Raw genomic sequence first — 20,821 nt, 5'->3', positions numbered from 1 at the left:
ATACACTGGGAGAGCTTGCGCACAGAGCTGTTCCATTATAACTGAAAGGTTTAATTTTACAAACATAATAATGTAACCTTGAACAACTTGTAATCCTTGGACATGCAAGTGTATCTGGATAAGTTGTGTGTGCTTAAAAAAACACTTCAGGTGTTTGTTTTTTTTTTCCTTTTATATATTGAGTTTACTTTCCTTGATTATAATATGTACCTATTTCTCTAACTGGTTTAGTGGGTGATAAGAGAAAACTTAAGAGAAGTTTGATTGTTCACTAATGAATGTTTCCTTTTATAATTTTCTTTATCAGCTATAACCATGTTGACTCTGCAGCTACTTTTTTCCACTTGATTAATTTTGCCCCGTGTATTGTCAGTTGTCACACTGTATTGTGTGTTTTCTCTTGGGTTTTGACATTGGTTTAAAATTTTTTAAATATATATATATATATATATATAAATTATCTTGTTTTGTTGTTTTGCCACTGTGTTGTCATCTCATTCTTTTGTGTGTTTATAATAACGATCATTTAACTTGTAGGGGCCAAAGTGGTGGCCTCAGTATGTTGTTTTCAAAACACCTGTATTGCAAAATAAATCGCCAAAAGCATCTGAGTTTGTTTGTTATAGAATCAAATTGCACATAACATACAAAATATAAGGTACAAGTAAATTTCAAAATAAAAGCGATTGCTGTATGTACATTAATGATGAAACTGTTTTTGTTTTTTCTTTAACATAAATCTAAGTCGCTCGGTGTAAATCAGTACATTTGTCTGAAAATAAAAGAGGGCTTGGCTCTGCTGTGTGTTTATCGTCTGACCACTGAGGGGTCCAGCCGCACCTCTTTCCTTCTTCAAACCAATCAGCGGGGAACGTCACTGTTTATGTCCCGCCTTTTCCTTGTGGGGGGCCAATGAGCGCGGTCTCTGGGCCTCTCTCTCTCTCCAGAGGGAGAGGAAGCTCTTTACATAGCTCAAGCACGGCCGTGGTCCGACGCCATTTTAGGGACAAGTTTGGCGAGGTTATTACCCAAGAACTTACCGATTTTTTTCTTATTATCTGGTAAACTAGAAATAAAAATTAATCGATGTCTCGTTTTTACCACAATCGCGGTGGGATGGGGATGAACAATTTTGCTCCCCGAAGAGGCAGTGGGCCCGGAGGCCCTATGCGTGGAGGGTACATGGGAAATCAACATTTCAGGAGCCATCCATTCCAGAATCAAAACCAAAATCGACGGACCAACTTTAACAAGCCGGTTAACCAGAACCAACTGAAACCTCCAACTCCCGGCCCCGCGCTCACCATGAAGGCTCCGGCAAAAGAAGAAAAGCCCGAGCAACCAAAACCGACAACACCGGCTCTTCCCTCAACTCCGAAGATCCCATCGCCGCCACCGAAGCCTACAGTAACTCCACCTCCGCCCAATCAGGCTAACAAGGTCCAGGAGCAAATCAAGGCCCTACCGGCTAACGTAAACGGTCAGCAGCCGAAGCAAGCTCCTCCACCGAGCCCAAAGCCCGCATCTCTGCCATCACCGAAACCTCCACAGCAGCAGAACCAGAATACACTCCAGCAGTCACCCAAACCTGCACCTCAGCAAGCTCCAAAACCATCCCCCCAGCAAATCCCCAAACCACCGACTCCACAGGCTCCAAAACCCCCGGCAACATCAGCACAGCAAGCTCCTAAACCCCAACAAGCCCTTAAACCAGCGCCCCAACAGGCCCCGAAGCCCCAACCCCCCAAACCTCCGCAACAACAGGCTCCGAAACCAGCCCAGCATCAACCCCCCAAACCACCTCACCAGCAGTTACAGAACCAGAACAAAGGCCCCCAGCAGCAGGGACCAAGGCCCGGGATGGGAGCTCCAAGGCCTCCGCCAAACCAGACCGGCCCAAGACCAGGCCTGCAGATGCAAGGCCAGAGACCGGGCCAGAGAGGCCATCAGCAGAATCAGCGATCAGGATTTCAACAACGACCACCCGCTGCAAAGTCTAGAGAAATGGAAGAATCAAAACCCATGGAGACCGACCAGGATTCGGACATGGAGCGGACCAAGGTATGTCGTTTTTCTCGACCTCATTGTTAGCTGTTAGCATCGAGGTGCGTTTGAATTACGTGGCCTTGCATTTTGAACGGGCGGTGCTTTGGTGAATTGGATGCGCAAATTCTGTATGCGTGTTTGACGGTGAACAAATCGGACTACCCTTACATTCGGTCCACATCCTCCATCTTGTGAATTTAGTCCGTAAACACGATTTTCTGTTTGCTGTCTAAAAATCTAAAATAAGTTTGTAAAGTGTCGCTTTGAGTGTTGTAATGATTTTAGATGGCTAATAATCACATAATCTGCACGTCCAGTTGCAGTGCTGCCCTTAAATGTAGGTCAGTACTGTCGGGGCGTGGGGGATGGGCGACGACCTAACAAAGGCTGCGATCTTACAGGGTTAGTCGCAATCTAATCGTAATTCTACTAGACACGTCAAGCAAATCGTAAAACCTGCAGTTTTCAGAGTGCCACAATTTCCTCTACAAACAACAAAATACCTTGTCTTATTCTACATATATACCGTTAACCCCGTAGTTTAGATTTGTAAATGGACTGATATGTGGATCTTGTTTATCAGTTCGTATTTCAGCCTTTTCGCGATTTTTTTTCTGGAAGTGTTTAAAAGTGTGAATTTTGAACAGAATTATTAAAACATAAATTGCAAATCTAACTGCAGTACAGTCACAAAATTGCAATATATTCCTCCAAATCATTCATTCAACCCCTTTCCTATTCTTTTAGATGGAGTTCAAACTCTCCATGCTGCTGAAACCAGGCGAGAAGTCATACACACAGAGGTGCCGTTTGTTCGTTGGCAATTTGCCCAATGACATTACTGAGGATGAATTTAAGAAAATGTTCTCCAAGTATGGAGAGCCCAGTGAAGTCTTCATCAACAAAGGCAAAGGTTTCGGCTTTATCCGACTGGTAAGTTTCTGCTTTATGGTGTAATTTGTATGTGTTTATTAATGTGTTATTAACCAGTGCTTTTCTTATGTTGTAGGAGTCTAGAGCACTTGCAGAAATTGCTAAGGCAGAGCTGGATGACACACCTGTGAAAGGAAGGCCCCTGCGTGTGAGGTTTGCCACTCACTCTGCTGCTCTGTCTGTGAAAAACCTGTCACCTTTTGTCTCCAATGAACTCCTGGAGGAAGCCTTTTCACAGTTTGGGATGGTCGAAAGGGCCATTGTTGTTGTTGATGACCGTGGACGCTCTACAGGGAAGGGAATTGTTGAGTTTGCATCCAAGCCTGCAGCCAGAAAAGCCCTAGACAGATGCAACGAGGGTGTCTTCCTCTTAACCTCGTATGTTTGCAAGCTCATTTTATATTAATTGTACCATTTTTGCGTTAAAACTAATCTGTGAATTTACTATTTTCCTAGATCTCCACGGCCTGTTATTGTTGAGCCACTGGAGCAGGTTGATGATGAAGATGGCCTCCCTGAGAAACTGGCACAGAAGAATCCCAGATACCAAGGGTAAGGCTTTATTGGTCAGCTGTTTGATCTCATTATTTTGTGCGAATGCCTTGCTTCTTTCAGGCAGATGGTGTGATTATCAGGAATGGGGTGGGGTTTTGGTAACATCAATATTCCAGTAAGCTTTTTTTTATCCCTGTTCCTAGAAAAAAGACAATTTAATTACAAACCAACTCTAGTTTGTTGAACTTGATACAATGCCGATCAACCAATGGTAACTGAAGTGTATACTATAAATATTTTTAGCATATATATTTGTCTTCATTCACCACATTTTATAAAAAGGTAATAGAACGGTTACAGCTTAGGTTCTAGCTCTAGCACACATGGGCAGACTACATAGATTAATGCTTTGTTAAAATTAAGAAAATGAGTTGGATAGGATTAAAACATGTAGACAAGCATGCTTTATTATTTCATACTTTGTTCTGTCATGTTCAAAATAAAAGTAATCAATAACTCTTCAGGGAGAGGGATCAGCCACCCCGCTTTGCCCACCCTGGCTCCTTTGAGTATGAATACTCTAAGCGCTGGAAGTCTCTGGATGAAATGGAGAAGCAGCAGAGGCAGCAGGTTGAGAAGAACATGCGTGAAGCTCGTGAGAAACTGGAGAGCGAGATGGAAGATGCCTACCATGAGCATCAGGCGAATCTGCTCAGACAAGGTAAATACTGAATTGTTGTCCTATAGTTATGTATTCACCTTGACATGGAAATGTCTTTATAGCATGAAGTGAAAATGAGTACCACAGTCTGATCAGAGTACCTCCCCAAGATTCGATGAGGATGAGATTGATAATTGTAATAAATATTGGAATAATCCAAAAGTTGTCTAGTTTATGTGACAGGGCTAGTGAAATCTAAAGTTCAGAGTACATGTGGTATTAACAAAATGTGACATTTTAATTAATGTTTTTGTTGCTTTCAGATTTGCTGAGGAGACAGGAAGAACTGAGACGCATGGAGGAAATGCACAGCCTGGAAATGCAAAAGCGCAAAGAGATGCAGCTCAGGTAGTCTTCCTTATTCCTTCTTGGATTTGGGAGATTTTTCAAAAAAATAAGTAATATCACAATTGTTTGAGATATGTAAAATGTCAAGTATTTTAAAGCCACTAAAAGTAACCTTAAAAAGAGCCGAAACATCTATTTGTAATCACCGAAACGGGTATAAATGGTTATTTCCAGCTTTCTGTGGTTAATTTGGTGAATTCATGTTTTGTGCCTCAAACGAGACACTACAAGGACATTTTGGCACATCTTGATGCATTGGGGATATATTGTCTAAATATTGTCATCAATGATGGAAAAAAAAAATGGTAATTATTGTGACAGACCTAGTAGTGGCCAATTGTTAACTTGTTCAATACATGATAGAACAATTACTTTTGGGATCAATATTTATTGTGGGTACTTTCTTTGCACTAACCTTGTTATTTTGCTGCACTATATGACTATTCTATATGTTAATGAACATGAGATGCAATAGATTTGGAGGGAAATCCTGCTATAGAGTTGTGTCGGTGGCATAAATTTGTTTCAATATTATCGTGTATATTTCCTTCAACAGTATATTCAAAATTTGTTATTGTAACAGATTTGCTACTCTTACTTGTTTTGTACTGTACTCTTGTGTGGGCTGCTTGTCTAAATACTATTGTTTTAACAGGCAGGAGGAAGAGCGTCGCAGACGTGAGGAGGAGATGCTCCGTAAGAGGGAGATGGAGGAACAGTTGCGTCGTCAGCGTGAAGAGAACTACAGGACAGGAAACTTCATGGATGTGAGTTTTTACATTAGGCAGATCTCAGTCAGCATCTTTGTAATGCTAGTTTTAATATTGAATGTTTAATTTTTTTTTTTTACAGAGGGACAGAGAAATGCGAATGAGTTCAGGTGGTGCAATGGGCATGGGAGGTGAGTAGTATATAATAGAGATATACTATTGTAACATTGGCACATTATGAGTACATTGTCGTTTTAAGCTTGTTTTTAGCTTGTTTTCAGACTGGGAGCAATCAAGGCCATCTCTAATAAGTCAATAATGCTTTTGCTCATTTAATATTGGCTTTATTCCAGTACAATAATAAAAGAAAATATTAGGTTCAGTCAATTAGACAAAAGTTTTGCCACTCATACATGACGATGAATTCTGAAATTTTCTTTTGCTGTGGAACCATGGACCCTACCTGGTTCACTGAGAGATTACACAGACCTCCAGTAGAATACGTTAAGTAGTGGTACTAATCCAGTTGTCTTCTGTGCAGACATGTCCTTTGGCACACCAAGCCAGAAGTTTGGCATGGGAGGGATGGGCTATGAGGGACAGCAAGGAATGGGCGCATCCCCCAACCTGATGAACAACGACATGGTAATGTATCCCCTTTTTGAGAAAGATTTGTAGTTTTTAGTTTCTTCAGATTTTGCACAAATGAGCTGGCCAGTGGCTGTGCATGTTGGATATAGTATTACTGTGCCTTCTGTACTTTTCAAAGCTGGTTGAATAGGTGGCGTATTGGTTTAGTTACAGTTGCTGGCCAAAACCCCAAAGTCATGTTCTTATGTTTTTTCCCTATTAAGCCAGTGACCATCAGCCTGTACTAAAACTCTTGGCTTTACATTGTGTCTCATAGCATAATACTGCTCACTCTATTGTATCTTGTGTAGTAGGCTGCAGTTGCAAGCCCTGTCTGAGGTGAGCGGGACAGGCACCTTTTGAGGAGGCATGTGTTTTTGACAAGCTTTGTGCTCACAGAACCTTTTTAGGGTTACATTACTGGCACATTTTGTGACACAACTGTATTTTAAGTGTCTGTAGAGTTATAACTTTTTGTTAGGACTGGCAAGCATACTATGGAATCATGCATTTTTGTACCTCAGCATTGGTGCAGGTTGATGTATCTGGCTTATACTAAATTTTAATCAAGGACTGACTGAAGGGGATGGTGCAGCCTATATATGATTTATTGAGCTCATTTCATTTCATAGGCTTAGAACAAACTGCCTTATGTTGAATTATAGGGGGTAATACATATAATGGGGTTGGAATTGCAAATCAATTCATAGGTTTGTTTCCACTTGAAAGTTTGAGCCTTTTTTTACCTGAAGACATTGGTTTAAATTCTCACTTGCTATGGTAATGGTGGACATTTTCATCACTCTGAAATATATATATATTTATTTATTTTTTTCCTTTGGAAATTAGCTTATAATTAACATAGTTCAGAAAGGATAGACAGTTCAAAAGTACAATTGTGATTGAATTTGAACTTTCAAAGATTTTGTAATGTGTGTTTTTGTGATATTGACAACATGTTTGTCTGGCTGTTATTACTGCCCAAGTACCCATACTCCCAGCTGGCATCAGCTGTGCTCTAGTTCTTTTAAGCCCTTTACAAACCGTGCACCTGGGTGATCGCTACAGTCTCCGACTCTTTGCCTGCTCTATGCAGTACATGTCAGTAAAGTGTGCGATACTAGCGCAGACCTAGCACAGCTTCATTGCCAGAGGACCATGGATCTAGAAGAATTGGATAAGATTCCATGCCTGGTTCTCCTCTCCACTGGACAAAAAGCCAACACCCCCCACCGTCCACACTAAGGATGTACTCAAAATATTGAAACTGCACTATATTGAGACCCTTTTTTTCGATGAGTGTATCTATACAAGATGTTGTATTGTAAAACCTTTAAATTGCATAAATGAATTAGAAATTGTCGAGTTGTACACTTGACTACATGCTGAAAGCAGCAATAAGGCTTAGGGCTCTGCTCTTCTAAAATTTGTTTTTCATAAATCAATTGTGGGGCATTGTGGACCTGAAAATCTGATGCTTTTTATTCTATAATAAAAATATCAAGTTGGTTTTAAATCCCATTTTAGGGCTATTGAGATACGTTTTGTATCTTAGCCATGGATCTATTAAAATAACTTTTGTAGGATATTGCTAGTCTAGAGCTTTCTCAAGTTGGATTAGTGGCTAATCATTGGTACAGAGCGCGAGCATGTGAGCGATGCGAATGAGCTGAACTGTCATGAACGAGCCACAGGTTTAGAGCATGGTTCAGAGGCTCCCTGGAAGCATAAGCGTTATTTATTATTCCCTTGCCTCCTTTGTGCAACGAAAGTGTGAAGCGGCACACCAGCAAAGTATAATGGGGGGAGGATCAACTGCACATGGTCAATGGGCATGGCAGGACCGGATTTACCTAGCTGATAAAGGCTAAACTAGTTACGTGCACCATTGAGCACTGCCCATTTATTTCAATGGGCGGCCATATTTAGGCTTCGGGGCTTGAGTTTAGCCCTTAGCAATACTCAACAGCCCTACTCTGCACCAGGGCCCTGGAAGTATTCTCTCCAGGTAGAAAAAGTGAGCATCACTCCTTACAGAAAACCATACACTCTCCATCTGAGCTGGCAGAGGTCCACCTCAACGTGCATGTTTGTAAAGGGCATTAGCCAAATATATTAAACCCCAGGTGATGAAGGGCTATTTCTTGATGTTCACAAACCTTCCCTTTTGTAGATTTGTCTGCAGGTAGTATTTTAGCCTGTGAGGTTTTGTGACAGTTATCGCTCACTTTAAGTCGATTTTACTCAAACAATGGCCGCTTATCCATTTGTGCTTTTGTAAGTCTTTGTAGGTCTGAGTTTCACAAAAATATGTTCACCTGAGCTTGTGTCAAAGATTTATTTATTTATTTTATTTTTTATACAGATAATTAAATAGACTCAATACATCTGTGGCATAACAAAGCTCTTCAGCCTTAACAGTGCTTTTATGGTAGTGAAGGGTTATTAATATCGCAGGAGCTAAAACCTTTTTTCCTTGTCTCTTGTGACTTGTGAGCCTGAACTGGAACAGAATGAAAAAATGCAAAAAACATTGTACCAAATTGTACAGAACATATTTAGCAGAGTTTCAAGTTTTCCTTTAGTCACTGTTTTTATAGGGCAGGAAAATAACAGGTAATGGGCTACATTCCAAAAAAAGTATGAATTTAAATGTTATGTGGCAGTTTATGCTAGCAGTTTATATTGTATACTGCATTAACTGTGCTTGTTATTAGTTTAAGCAGTTTGAAAGATCGATTTCATAATCAGACTGGAGGAATGTTGATCTACAGGCCCATTTCAAAGAAAATTGAAGGATTTCACACTTTCGGCATTGTACTAATAAACATGTTTTTCCATATAGTTTGTCTGAAAAACTTTGTCAAATTGTTTTTCCATAATTCCTGTTCTAGTGGCTATGAGTGTGATTCTTAAGATGAGAATTCCATATTCTTTTGTGATTTGAGCTATTAAATTTGTCCAATTCCATTGCAAAATATTGGCAACCTTGCCATAAACTCCGAAGAGTATCCATAAAAGCACCGCTAAGGAGCTTGAAGAAGGCTACAGATGAGGATGCTAATATCAGCTCCTTCCATATTTACTGTTTCATTTTTTAACATGTAACTTTGCAGCAGACATTTAATACTATGTGGATTATAACTTGGCCAAGTGCTGGGTCTTAATGTACTTTACCCCTACAGCCTACAATAAGGCATTTTAGCAGTGTTCTTTGTGTTTTATGGTATATGAAAACTAGCCTACAGAAACCTGTTGATTCAGTTTTGCACCGTTCAAATTTAAGCAAGTTAAAAGTTAAACTATAAAGTTGCTACTTTTTGATTTGCTTAGTGTAACATAGGTATTAGCAATTAGAGATAAGCCTATAGTTTGATTGTAGCCACTGTTATCCTACTGATTTTTAAGCACATTACAATCTTGAATACTGTTGGTGGTTTCCTTTTAAGCACCACCATGCATGACTTTGTCCTTTAGGTTTTAACAAATTTGCCAACATTAATTATTTGTGGTAATCCGTGACCTCTCAGGCAACATTTACTTGTAGCATGAACTGGAGATCCTGCTTCTTGGCGAGGCACTCACTAACTGTAGCATTACCCTCTTCTTTTCCCGTATGTTACCTGTGGCGCCTGTGGACCTTCATTTTGGAACGTTTCCTTGGATGTGTCTCCTGCTGATTATTATGAATATATCTAATAATCGTCTTCGCCGATGCTAAAACCTCACGGACATGAACTGTGTGATCTTACCCCCTGTACTTGCCCCCTCTTCTTTATTGCCCCACAGCGTAGCGAGCGCTTCGCACAGGGCGGCCCTCGGGGAATGGGTCCTGGTAACCCTGGCTACGGCAGGGTCCGTGAAGAGTTTGATGGTCCCGCTAAGAAACCCCGATTTTAAACCACATTTGCTCCCAGCAGCACTCTTTGTATAGAATTTACAGAAACATGTTGAGTCATTTTTGTATTTAAGTTCAAGTGTTGCAGCATTTTAGCCTGACTATTTACTCATTTTATGACAAGGTCAGTTTATTTCTTTTGTAATGTTAGTAGGTGAAGAGGTCACAATCATGTGATCAGTAGTTCTCAAGACCCATGTGTAATTTTCCCAAATGTAATAATCTCTGTGAGTCGTCGTGATGTTTCAACTTTTTATGGCTGTGTTTGTGCCATTGCATTTGGAGTCAACGCATGTAATATAATAAAGGACATTGGTTCTATGAGGAAAATCTTATACTGATTACTTTTTAAAACGTAAATGGGCAACCAATTGGTTAAAAATGATTCAATTCTTGTACAGACACACCTGTTACAGGAGTTAGTTCCGCATGATTAGTACAGTGTGCCTGGGGTCAGTACAGATGGTTGGTTGCACAGGGTTCAAACTAAAAGACTGCATTGGCAGGGTGCTTAATTATTTCCATTTCTGGACGGATACATCTACAGATGTTCTGAAACAACTGAACCTCATCCAGCTATGCTGACACAGCCCACACTGTCTGCTCTGATGGAATTAATTTAAAATTTTGTTTTTACTGTGATTTCATGGCCATTAGAATGTAAATGCATTACTATAGTCATGTGTAAACACTAATTTGTGATACGAGGAAAAAAAAAACAAAAAACCAAACAGTTCTACACATGTATAATACAGATTTGGAACCGTACATGCTGTATTTCATTCAACTAAAAATGGCTTGGTATGTGAATAAGCTCTTTTAAATTTACAGAAGAAACATCCACTAATATTTGGTCACTGGCAGTAAATGGTTTGTTGGAACCAACCAATGACCCACTTATCACGGTTCTAAATCATGGAAGAAGTTTAATTACATTGACATCAGTTTTCCAGCATCAGTAGCATCATTATTTTGAGTATATTCTGAGTATTTTTGCCGAACTTGCTCACAATATGAATTGGGTATTTTTAGTTTTAATGTCTGTGCTGAGAACTGCCTGCCAACTGGAATCTACTGCATAGAATAATTTTTTTTTTTTTTGTCATATTAAAAGTGCCAAGTTGTCTTTCCAACCGAAGTCTAGTCCAAAGTTTGTAAAAGGAAAGCCTTGGAAGTTGGTGAAGAATTAACATTTTGAATTAACTCAACGTCCTTGGGTAAATGATGCAACGCCTTCAACAGTCTGTACAGCAGGAAATGCCTTGGTAGGGGTCTTTACACTGAGCTTCAGGGGGTCAACACATTGGATTTGAATCCACACCAGAAACTAATTTTGTGTTTTTTGTGACAAGCATTTTTTTTTTCTTTTAATCTACCAGCCAGTTTTTTGTTTTTTTTTACCTTTCGGGCATTTTATCCATATCACATGACCAATAGCAAAACAAGGCAGAAATCATGCCGTTGTTCAGGATTACAGTGAGGAGTGGCTTTAATATTCCGTGTTGCGCAAGCCACCGGCATTTTAATACCCAATTCTTTTGCATAATGCAGTTGTGTTTTTGCACACACGACGTACATTTGTGCAATCAAAATCACTTTTATATAAGCATTACATATACAGATGGGAGAATTTGGGCTCTGTGTTTTTTGACAAGTGACTGAACTTTTGTGACTGAACCCTTGACTTTGGTAGTGGCCGTTATCTGTTTAAAGGGCCTGTACCTGATTTGAAACCATGGGTGTGAACCGTAGCTTTGCCCACAGATGCAGTATCAAAGTGGTAGAAATGACTGTCTGGGATAGTCTCATGTGGTTGGTCCACAGAGTTCCCATCAATCTCTCCTCACTTAATGTTGTATTCTCGCCTTTGAAATTCCATCGTGACAGAAGCAATTAGTCTGTCTAGAATAGTATTAGGCAGCAGTTTCGCATGATTCTTAGTGAATAATGTTCTCCATAGGCTCACTCGCTTTCATCCAGTCTGTAACTTCTGTTATTACCCAACAAAATGCTTTGAGAAACTATTTAAGATTGAAAGATGTAACCTATGCAATTTACAATGGTCTGCATTAACAATGAGCTACATTTACAATAAAATTCACAGTGTCAAGTCCATATATCTCAACCAGAAGAAATTAAAATCCGGTACAGACTCTTTCAGAAAAATGCTTTAAACAGTTTTATGGTAGTTTAAAGCACTGATTTATTCATGAAAATTAATTGAAGGAACCTAGTTCACAAATTCTTAAACGGACTGGACCGGGACTTTGTCTCTGTTTAAGTCAGTCTCGTCATTCTGATTTAAAACACTCGGCCTTGCCTGACACTGTAGGAGCTGGAGACTCTGACTTGACAGAGATATTTAATCTTTAACAACACAACAAATGGAAAACCACAAGCTGCCACAGCAGAACCCTGATGTCTACATCAAATCACTACTTTGGCACCAAAGGACCCGTTTCTCAATGCTCTGCTCTTGAGCAAAGACACGAGTGGTAGGTGAAGTCAAAGCATACAGTAAGTGGAAGATTCTTGTGTATTTTGATTTAATATTAAAGGCATACTATGGAGGTTTTGTGTTGAACGCTTGACTGGAAAAGGTCAAAATGGGGGTGGGTGGTATGGCAAAATATCTTTTGTTTGGAGCTAGATCAGTATTTAGATCTGTATCAAAGATTCATGTGCACTTTGTATTTTTTTTTTTTCTATTGCCTTTTAAGGGGTAGTAAAATGGCAGATCATCACACAGATCAGATCATGATTTTGTTTTTAATTACAAATTTTTTTTGAAGAATGAATACTTCATATCTAATAAAATATTTACTTGGCTGTCTTAAACTATTAGTCAATGTGAATGAAGTCAAAGATTTTAATGTTTGGTCATAATGCCAAGTATAAAGTTGTGATGTGATGTTCATACAATCACAAGATTGATTGGCCCATCAGAAATGGTTTATCATGGAACAGTAATCGCTTTGCTGCCAAGGCTCATTTAAAAGCACATCAGCCCTCAAACGGCACCAGTGCAACCTGTAAAGAACTGAACAGTGTCTTTGTTTTTTTTCTTAGCCAAATTATGCAATACAGAAAACCTAAAACTATGGAAACTGTACAATTCCATAAAGCTATGACTTATCAGCCATTACTGCATTTATTGGCTCAAAAAGCCCATTTCTGAGTATCTTGTGCAAGTCCCATCTCAAAGTAAAAGCGTTGTGGCACAATCTGCCATCAATTTCAGGGAAAACAATTTTGGTATTGGCACACTTTTGTACAGGAAGGATTCAAGCATGGAACCACTGCCTTGTGGCATAAAAGTTCATCACTAAATCTTTGAAATGGCTGTTCTGACATTCATTTGGTGGTACTCAAATCACCTGCCCCATAGTATGCCTTTAAGTGTCAATTCCATGTTTAAATACTTAAAGTTTTTAAATAGTTTTTTTACTGCTCTAATATAAATGCTGGGTCTGTCTCCTGTGTTGCATGGTGAATTGTTGGACTGTCTCATAAATTGCAGCATCCGTACTGTAGATTTGTTTTGAACAACTGAGATGGCAAAATGGCCCCATACCCCGGAAAGCATATGTATGTATTTGGTTATGAGAATAAGATACTGGGAGCGCTTACCTGGATTACAGATAAATTATACTGAAAACCGGGTGTTCGTCAAAGTCCTTGGGAGGGAGATACTTTAGGTTAAAAAAAAAAAAAATGCAAAAGATCTGAGGCACTCGGACTTTGCTTTTTGTGTTTCAATTCACACAGGTCTTGATCAGGGCAAACTTCAAAGACCGAGTGCCTCAGACCTTTTGCATTTTGTTTATTTGATATATTGATTGATATTGCATGTTTGTACCACTTTTTAACAGGTGTGATCTACACTCAAGCCTATTGTCTAAAAACAATATATGATTTACTTTGGAAAAATATCATTAAAAGCATATTTCCAACAGTATTGCACATGTGGGTCAGTTTTCCCACACCTTGTTGGTTTTGCTCAGTCTTGGAATCAGAAAACGGCTCTAAGATTACTACTACTACTGGGCTGTACTAAACCCACTTCTTCCTCTTTGCTAACTTTGTTCTCTGCTCTGTATTCTCAATGTAATTTTTTAGTTTCTCATTTGTTGCTGCAAGCAACAATACCCATAAGAGATTGGCTGAATATTTTGACAGCTGATCGATTTCTGTAAGCTCTTAAATACTGGTCCAGGGCCCAGAATCTGTAGTGTTGCCATAGATTAGCCACCAGCCCATCCCCTAAAGGATAATAATGTTTTAGTAAATGGTTCATTACTCACTTGCACCAGTAGTAGACCAGGTAGACCCACCTGTGGTGGCAAAATGATTAGCGCTCTCTCCTCACAGTGCCAGGCCTTTCTGTGCAGAGAATATTTCTCCTTCCATGCACTCAACCCAAAAATGGCACAACATGTAAAATCTGTCAGTTAAGGTAGTCCTGACTAAGCCGACCTGGAGATCTGGAGATGGGTCCCTGGGTGGTGCACTCCAATGCGCACTCCTCCTGACACTTTGCATCTGACACCTCCTTCAACGTGACCGTGGAAGAGGACAAACAATATACCTCAACCAAAATACAGAGTCCATTTATTGGTGTCATATTGGGCATTAACAAAATAAAATGGACTAAAATGGGTCATTGGCCATTGCATAATTAAATGATTAATATTCTACTGAAACCCAGAAATGTTAAACCTTTTGCCAAGCACACTGGATGTGTCTTGAGCCTCAAGTATGTTGTCCATGTTTCTCTAAGTTCTATAAAAATAGTTAAAGGTAGTTATGAGGATTTGGGGCTTGCTGAATAAAAATGTTTGATGTGCATCTTATGCATACACATAGGGTGTTGCTGTTTAGGCTATTAGACATACGTTTGTGACCACCGTATTTTACTTTTAGGACCACTAAAGTGAAGTCTTGGGATACTCTAAACCTCTGTTTGTGTGTTGGTTGTGTGTACTTTTGTTTTTCTTTAACAGGTATGAACATCTTAAAACGTGAAGGAGGAACTCTCTAAATCAACATAATCTTTCAGTGGTAAAATTTTAGTCACTTTATACATAAAATCTTTGAAAGGTTTAACATTTTACCTTACTGGACATCTGTCTATTCCATATGACATTCAGTGGATACTAAACATTTTTCATAAAGACCAAGGCCTGTTTGACATAACAATTTAGGAACCATTTGTAACAACTCGATACATTTTTGCGATAATGTAGAAATAACAAAAACAAATTTTGCTATATATTCCCACCATCTAAAATTGCACATTTGAAGGTATGACAAGTTAAGATTTGAAGTTGTGACTTGTTATGGGCGTAGTTATAAAGTTTTCAGTGTCCACTGACCAGTTGTCAAAGTGGATTGTCCCTGTATATGCATTAGTAGTATAATTAAAGAGGGGGTATTAAAATTAACATAACATGATGAAAAGCTAAAAAAACGTTGGTCACTCATTAAAAAGTATGTCTGAAGTTGTTTTGCCATCCATGCATGATTGAGTAATCTAGCAATCTCTCTCGGGCACTAGTCGAACCCTCCTTATGGTTCTGTCCAAGACTCAGCCCCCCCCCCAGCAATTTTCCATAAATAAACAAAAGCAGGTTACAAAACAATACACTACAACTTCACAAACCTGATGCAATGTGCAATATTTTGATTAGCAGAATGGGCACAAATTGTAATGTGATGGCACTCTGAAGGGGGCAAGGGACGGGAGACTCATTAACCAAAAACAAAATATTAGCAAAAAAAGAAAAGTGGAAATTATAAATCATGTTGATGCATCTTTTTCTAAACGATAAAAGGTAACATTGGGATCTAAATAGGTGTTATTAATACCCCATCATAAAACATTTACCGCTCCAAAGAGTGTGTTAACTCTGGATCATTGCTCAGTTAAATAGCTGAGGGGACTTGTTGCCCTCTAGTTTTTCACTACTTCAGGGTTGGGTCAGTATAACTACTGAGGAGATACTTGCCATACTCTTATGGTTTCTGTTATATTCTGTCGTCATATGGCTCTGACAAAAAACACACTTGTGACACCTTTGGCACTGGGATACTTTGTGAGGCTATTTTAATGTATTCTGTTCTGGCAAAGACTTGTCTGAACTGTATACATATTTTACTAGTTCCCCAAAGCATTCCTTCAGCTTTCCTTTCATGTTTCTAAATGGAGCCATAGACAGACTGACTACCCCAGTCCTGAGCACTTACCTGAGCGAGTGGTGTGTTGTGTGCTGTGTGGCTGTGCTGTAACTGCCCCGGTCTGCAGTAGGGGCAGTAGAAGTCACAGTAAAGCCTGGACATGTTTGCCCCAGAGGTATTTACCTGAGCCACTGCCTGAGGTAAGTGTACACTCAACACACAATGTAAAATAGCAAAGTACTTGTGTTAAATCCCAGCTGTCTGGCATCACACTTCAGAAGAATGGCATCACGGTGCAGATGTGTTGATGTGCCCTCTAGTGGTGGATTGTGTGTTGGTTTTCTGTTTGCTGAATATAAGCAGTGGCAGTTTTTTGTTTTTTTTTCCATTCAGTGCAGAAATGCACCATGTTCTAAGCTTTACCCAACTGCATTTGCAATAAACATGTTTTGTCCGTGAGTTGACTTTTAGTGGTGTAACTGTTCACTGAATATTGTTTGAATGAAGCAGTTGCAGCCAATGGTCTGCATTGTTGTACTAAAATATTTTACTGTTTTGTCCAATATTTATTGTGACTGAATGCCCTGAAATTTGTGTAGTAGTGCAGAATGCCTTCTATTTGTAACCTTGTGTCATCAACAGTTCAGCACCAGTGCCTTGAATATAGTAATGCTCTAAGTGAGTAACTGCCTGAGCCTTCATTCTTTAAAGTGCATATGATTGGGTTTTAAAGTTTATATAATTATTTCTTGGTTTTGTGGGATAGTATCCATGGGAAATATTATAGTTTACATCAATCAAGTGGCATTTTGTGAGAAACGAGGTTGGACGAAAAGTAAAAAATAATGGAAAGTGGTTTTAAAATTTGTCAATTTTCATATCATATTTCATCCAAAATGCAGGGACAATTTATGTATCATTGTAGTTTTGTAATCACATATTACATAAATGAAACTGTTTTCTTTGAAATGCTTTAGTTCAATGGCACTACATCCAACAGGTGTAAAAAAAAAAAAAAAAAGAAAAAAAAAAGGGGGTTAAATGCATTTACACATCAGTCATATTACTTTATAAATTCAACTCCTTTAGTCAACATACAGTACATTTAGTTTTTTCAGCAGACCTGATGCTCAATGCTGCATGTGCAGTATCTACAACGCTGAGCCCATTTCTCCTCAATGTCATCATTAGTTCAGTGGATTGCTGCCTCTTTGAACCACGGTATTGCTGCTACCGGTCCTGCAAAATGATTAAACACTATTGTATTTAACATCAATGGTTCTCAACTGGTGTGGCCCTGGGAAGATGACTACACTATGAAATACAAAAAGTGCAACAAGACTTGGTGATTCAATTATTTTTTTATCATACCATAATACAGTGGTGATTCTTAATTAACATTTTCTATAGGTGAATATACATCTTTATTTTTAGGGGGGGTTTTTTGCGGCCATCCAAACGTTTCTAAACGTTTGGGACTCAACTCGCCAGTTGAGAATTTCACTGCTGATGAATCTGTAAAGTAGATGACATTATTGACCATTTTAAACCTAATACTTGGTACTGCCGTTTTGTTCTCTCAAACATTTGAGTTGATTTCATATATTTGTAAGAGGAGTAATTGTAGTGAAACAAATATTGCTTCAGCACTCTTGATTGTTTTGGTGGAAGAGCTGATCATGACATAGCGTGTGGTTTGAGCTTATTCCATGGTTTGTGGCTTTTGTTGCCTCAATGAAGTATTAATATTTGTCTCTGGATGAAAAAGAGAATTTGTGAAGTATAATTGTCTGCACTGTGATCCATTCAGTCAGCTGATCCTCCATCTCTGAGTGTGGTGCCAGAACAATCCCCTGATTACTGCTCCTGTGGTTTTATAAGGTATTTTTACTGTGGATAGAGGTTTACTGTGGATCATCTGCAGAACCCTGGTGTAGAGTTGTGCTTTTGTGCTGTAAAGCTGCAGCAGAATGAATGGGATACATAAACCTAAACACAAAATTCAGTGTTTTTCTTCAAACCCTGGTTTAGTACTACATGATAGTCTGCATCAAGTTCTACACATAGAAATTACATAAACATTAGACCAAAACGCTGAAGACTGAAACCTGCTCCACTGCTCCATCCTCATTGTGTCTCTGTTGTTTTAGGATTCTCGATCGATAGAAGGAGGCTGACCACCCATCACACGTTTACTTTGAGTCTGGTAAGAAAAACATTTTAAGACCTGTCAGTTAGAGATTGACTATGTATGTTTGTTTTTTGGCCGGAATCCACAGAAACTAATGGCTGATGAGCTCTACCAAAATGGACCAATTTTGATTATTTTCCTCAAATTATGCCATTTAAATATTGTACAAACTTCCCACAGCCTTTTTTTATTTTTTATTTTTTTTACCATAAACCTGTATTGTATTTTTAAAACTGTGTAGTTCTGTTTTGTGTAGTTATCTCACTGAAGTGTTTAAAGTTTTAAGTGTTGTCTTTAGACAGCTGGTCAATCAAAGGAAAATATCAGCCTGTGTAGAACCTTTAAGGCTGATACCTATACAAAAGAGCAAATATCAGCCAACCGATACATGTCATCTTGATTCTGTCAATTATCTGAATCTAAAATCTTGGAATAATGAAATTTCCTTTTTTTTTTTTTTTTTTGTAGCTAAAAAGTAAACTGAAGACTGGAGACCTGAATGCTGACCGGTCGCTAATCACACTGGGGACTTGAGGACGCCTATAAGGTGAGATTTACAAAGTTTTTTTTATAGCAACAAATGTATAGAACATGATTTTGATGAAACTAGTCATACAGTAGTTTGGGTATAGATTATCAAACTTTCAATTCTAGTAAAACGATTTTAATGTTGTACAAATTTACTTGTTTGTTCATCATTTAAACTAATACATTAAAACAAAAGAACTGGGACTAAATCTGGATTTACTCAGGTCTTATTAGGGTTAAATCAGTGCGTTGAATCCCAGATGGATACTAGATGTGATTTTAAGTGTGAAAGGCCTTAGATGTAATTGACGAAAATGAGAATATTCAAATTGTTTAATTTCAAATACACGACCCAATTTTGTTTTTTCAGATCAGAAGGTGCAGTACCTCAGGATGATCAGCAGAGGATGCACAACGTGCAAATATGGGAAAAGATGGAAATATCATGAAGAAAAACAATGCTAGAATAAACTGCATTTAAAATCATCTTTACACATTTTGTCCCCTTATTATAAACTTGATGAATACACTTTGTTTAATTGTATAGTTTCAGAAAGGTAATGTAAATATGTTAAAAGGAAACATGCTGAAAAGGATTGGTAAGCATATTAACAAACAGCAAAACTTTATGCATCTTTTTAATACAAGCTTTACCATTTAGGGATGTCAGGATTATTTGGTTAATGGTTTGCACAATATAATCTTAAGAACTAAAAAGCAAAACAATTCAGTTCAAGTTATGTTCAGAAAAATGGGTTTTTATGGTCCCATTAACTTGACTTTGATGTGGAAAAATTACAATTCTAGATGAAAAGTAATCCATTTGCAAAGCCTGGTTATTTTTGTAAGGTTTATTCTTTCTTATAGCAGATACAGTCAGGAAAAGGCCCAGACCTGCCCTGGCCACAGACTGGTAGCCTTTCTGCGTCCCAAGTTTCTCCTACTCCATTCCCTCAGAGCACCTCTCACCTTGGTCTGTCTCCCTTCTCTTACGTCCCCCGAGCATCTGAGCTCTGAGTATTTATACCAGAATGACAATGCTACATACATTTCAAAGCAGTGACTTTTGTTTCACAGCCATGAGATAATAAGCTTTTACACTTGGACAGGTACAACAAGGAGTTTCCTGTGGGATGAAGACAGACCCTTCACACATGTTAATATCTGGTCTGGGTCTGACACACTGACAAAGATCAAATGCATTTAAAGACGTACGATAAGAATATTTTCTTCACAACATGAATATACTTAAATTTCCATCAGAGCTTTATTCAGAAAGATTGATTTCATACACCAGTCACATACTAGTGGAATGGTGAATTATTGGACTGAAAAGTAAATTAAATTCTGTTTTTCTCGCCATAATCATTACACTAAAATTTTATATTGTGACACCCCTATTACAAATACATTCTTCTGTCATGTGCTTGGCTCACTGAAGTTATATCTAAGGTCTTAAGGTGCCATGTTTCCATTGCTGGAACGGGTAGTTTGCTCAGTGTTGGCTGTGAATCCTGGAGTTAGGCCAGAAGAGCTCAATGTGGGTCATTCAGTCCCGTGCTCACCTGGACTGCACCCGGACCAAATACACCAGTGCTGCTAAAACCCAGTGGACATTAATTGTCATTTAGGTAATCTGTAAAAATGAAGTCTGAGGTCTAAATTACACTTAACATGCAACTATTATTGATAGTTTTTCAATATTAATTTATTGCATTAGTGTCCCACAATGGTAACACTTTATAATGACTACACGTAATTGGTCTTAATAAACCATGAAGACTTAAATAGTTATGAACAAATAGTGTGAATCATTCTTAATAAACTACACAACTTTGTACCCCAGCCTTACCTCTTCTCCCAAACCTCTTAAGGAGCTTTAGTCATTCTTAAATGGTTTGTTCATTACCATTACTTGCTTTCTTCATGCTTTGTTAAATTGAGGTGTAGTTATTAGAAAGGTAGCAATGTATGGCTATTGGCTCCATAATATATTTTCAAGGTAAATTAAAATGAACAGATGAATACAAATGGGCATTGAATCACTATTGAACTATTGACATATCAAGCATGGTGATACATTGCATTAGCCTATACACAGAAGAGCTGTATTGTCTATGCTATAAACAAAATTTATGGGTAAT

The 20,821-nt window shown here is 38.5% G+C and overlaps 1 protein-coding gene across 2 annotated transcripts; it reads left to right on the top strand.

The window, feature by feature from the left end:
- The first annotated feature begins 941 nt into the window (after positions 1 to 941).
- Positions 942 to 19,165, top strand: sfpq (splicing factor proline/glutamine-rich). Of its 2 annotated transcripts, XR_008648881.1 has the most exons (12): positions 942 to 2,061; positions 2,794 to 2,979; positions 3,056 to 3,357; positions 3,436 to 3,531; positions 3,999 to 4,195; positions 4,459 to 4,543; positions 5,199 to 5,310; positions 5,396 to 5,444; positions 5,795 to 5,898; positions 18,109 to 18,164; positions 18,618 to 18,696; positions 19,048 to 19,165. XR_008648881.1 is itself a non-coding variant. In XM_055225198.1 (10 exons), exons 1-10 carry the CDS (start codon positions 1,087 to 1,089, stop codon positions 9,781 to 9,783), a joined length of 2,217 nt encoding a protein of 738 aa, XP_055081173.1. In that variant the 5' UTR covers positions 990 to 1,086; the 3' UTR covers positions 9,784 to 10,111. The 2 variants fall into 2 exon arrangements, 1 of the variants encoding a protein (XP_055081173.1); XM_055225198.1 differs by lacking the exons at positions 18,109 to 18,164; positions 18,618 to 18,696; positions 19,048 to 19,165 and adding an exon at positions 9,673 to 10,111 and having other exon boundaries at positions 990 to 2,061.
- Positions 19,166 to 20,821: the final 1,656 nt, after the last annotated feature.

The sequence above is a fragment of the Periophthalmus magnuspinnatus genome, chromosome 11, assembly GCF_009829125.3.
Source record: "Periophthalmus magnuspinnatus isolate fPerMag1 chromosome 11, fPerMag1.2.pri, whole genome shotgun sequence".
NCBI classification, from domain to species: domain Eukaryota; kingdom Metazoa; phylum Chordata; class Actinopteri; order Gobiiformes; family Gobiidae; genus Periophthalmus; species Periophthalmus magnuspinnatus.
Note: the sequence above shows the minus strand (reverse complement) of the source record. Positions and strands in the feature narration are given on the sequence as shown.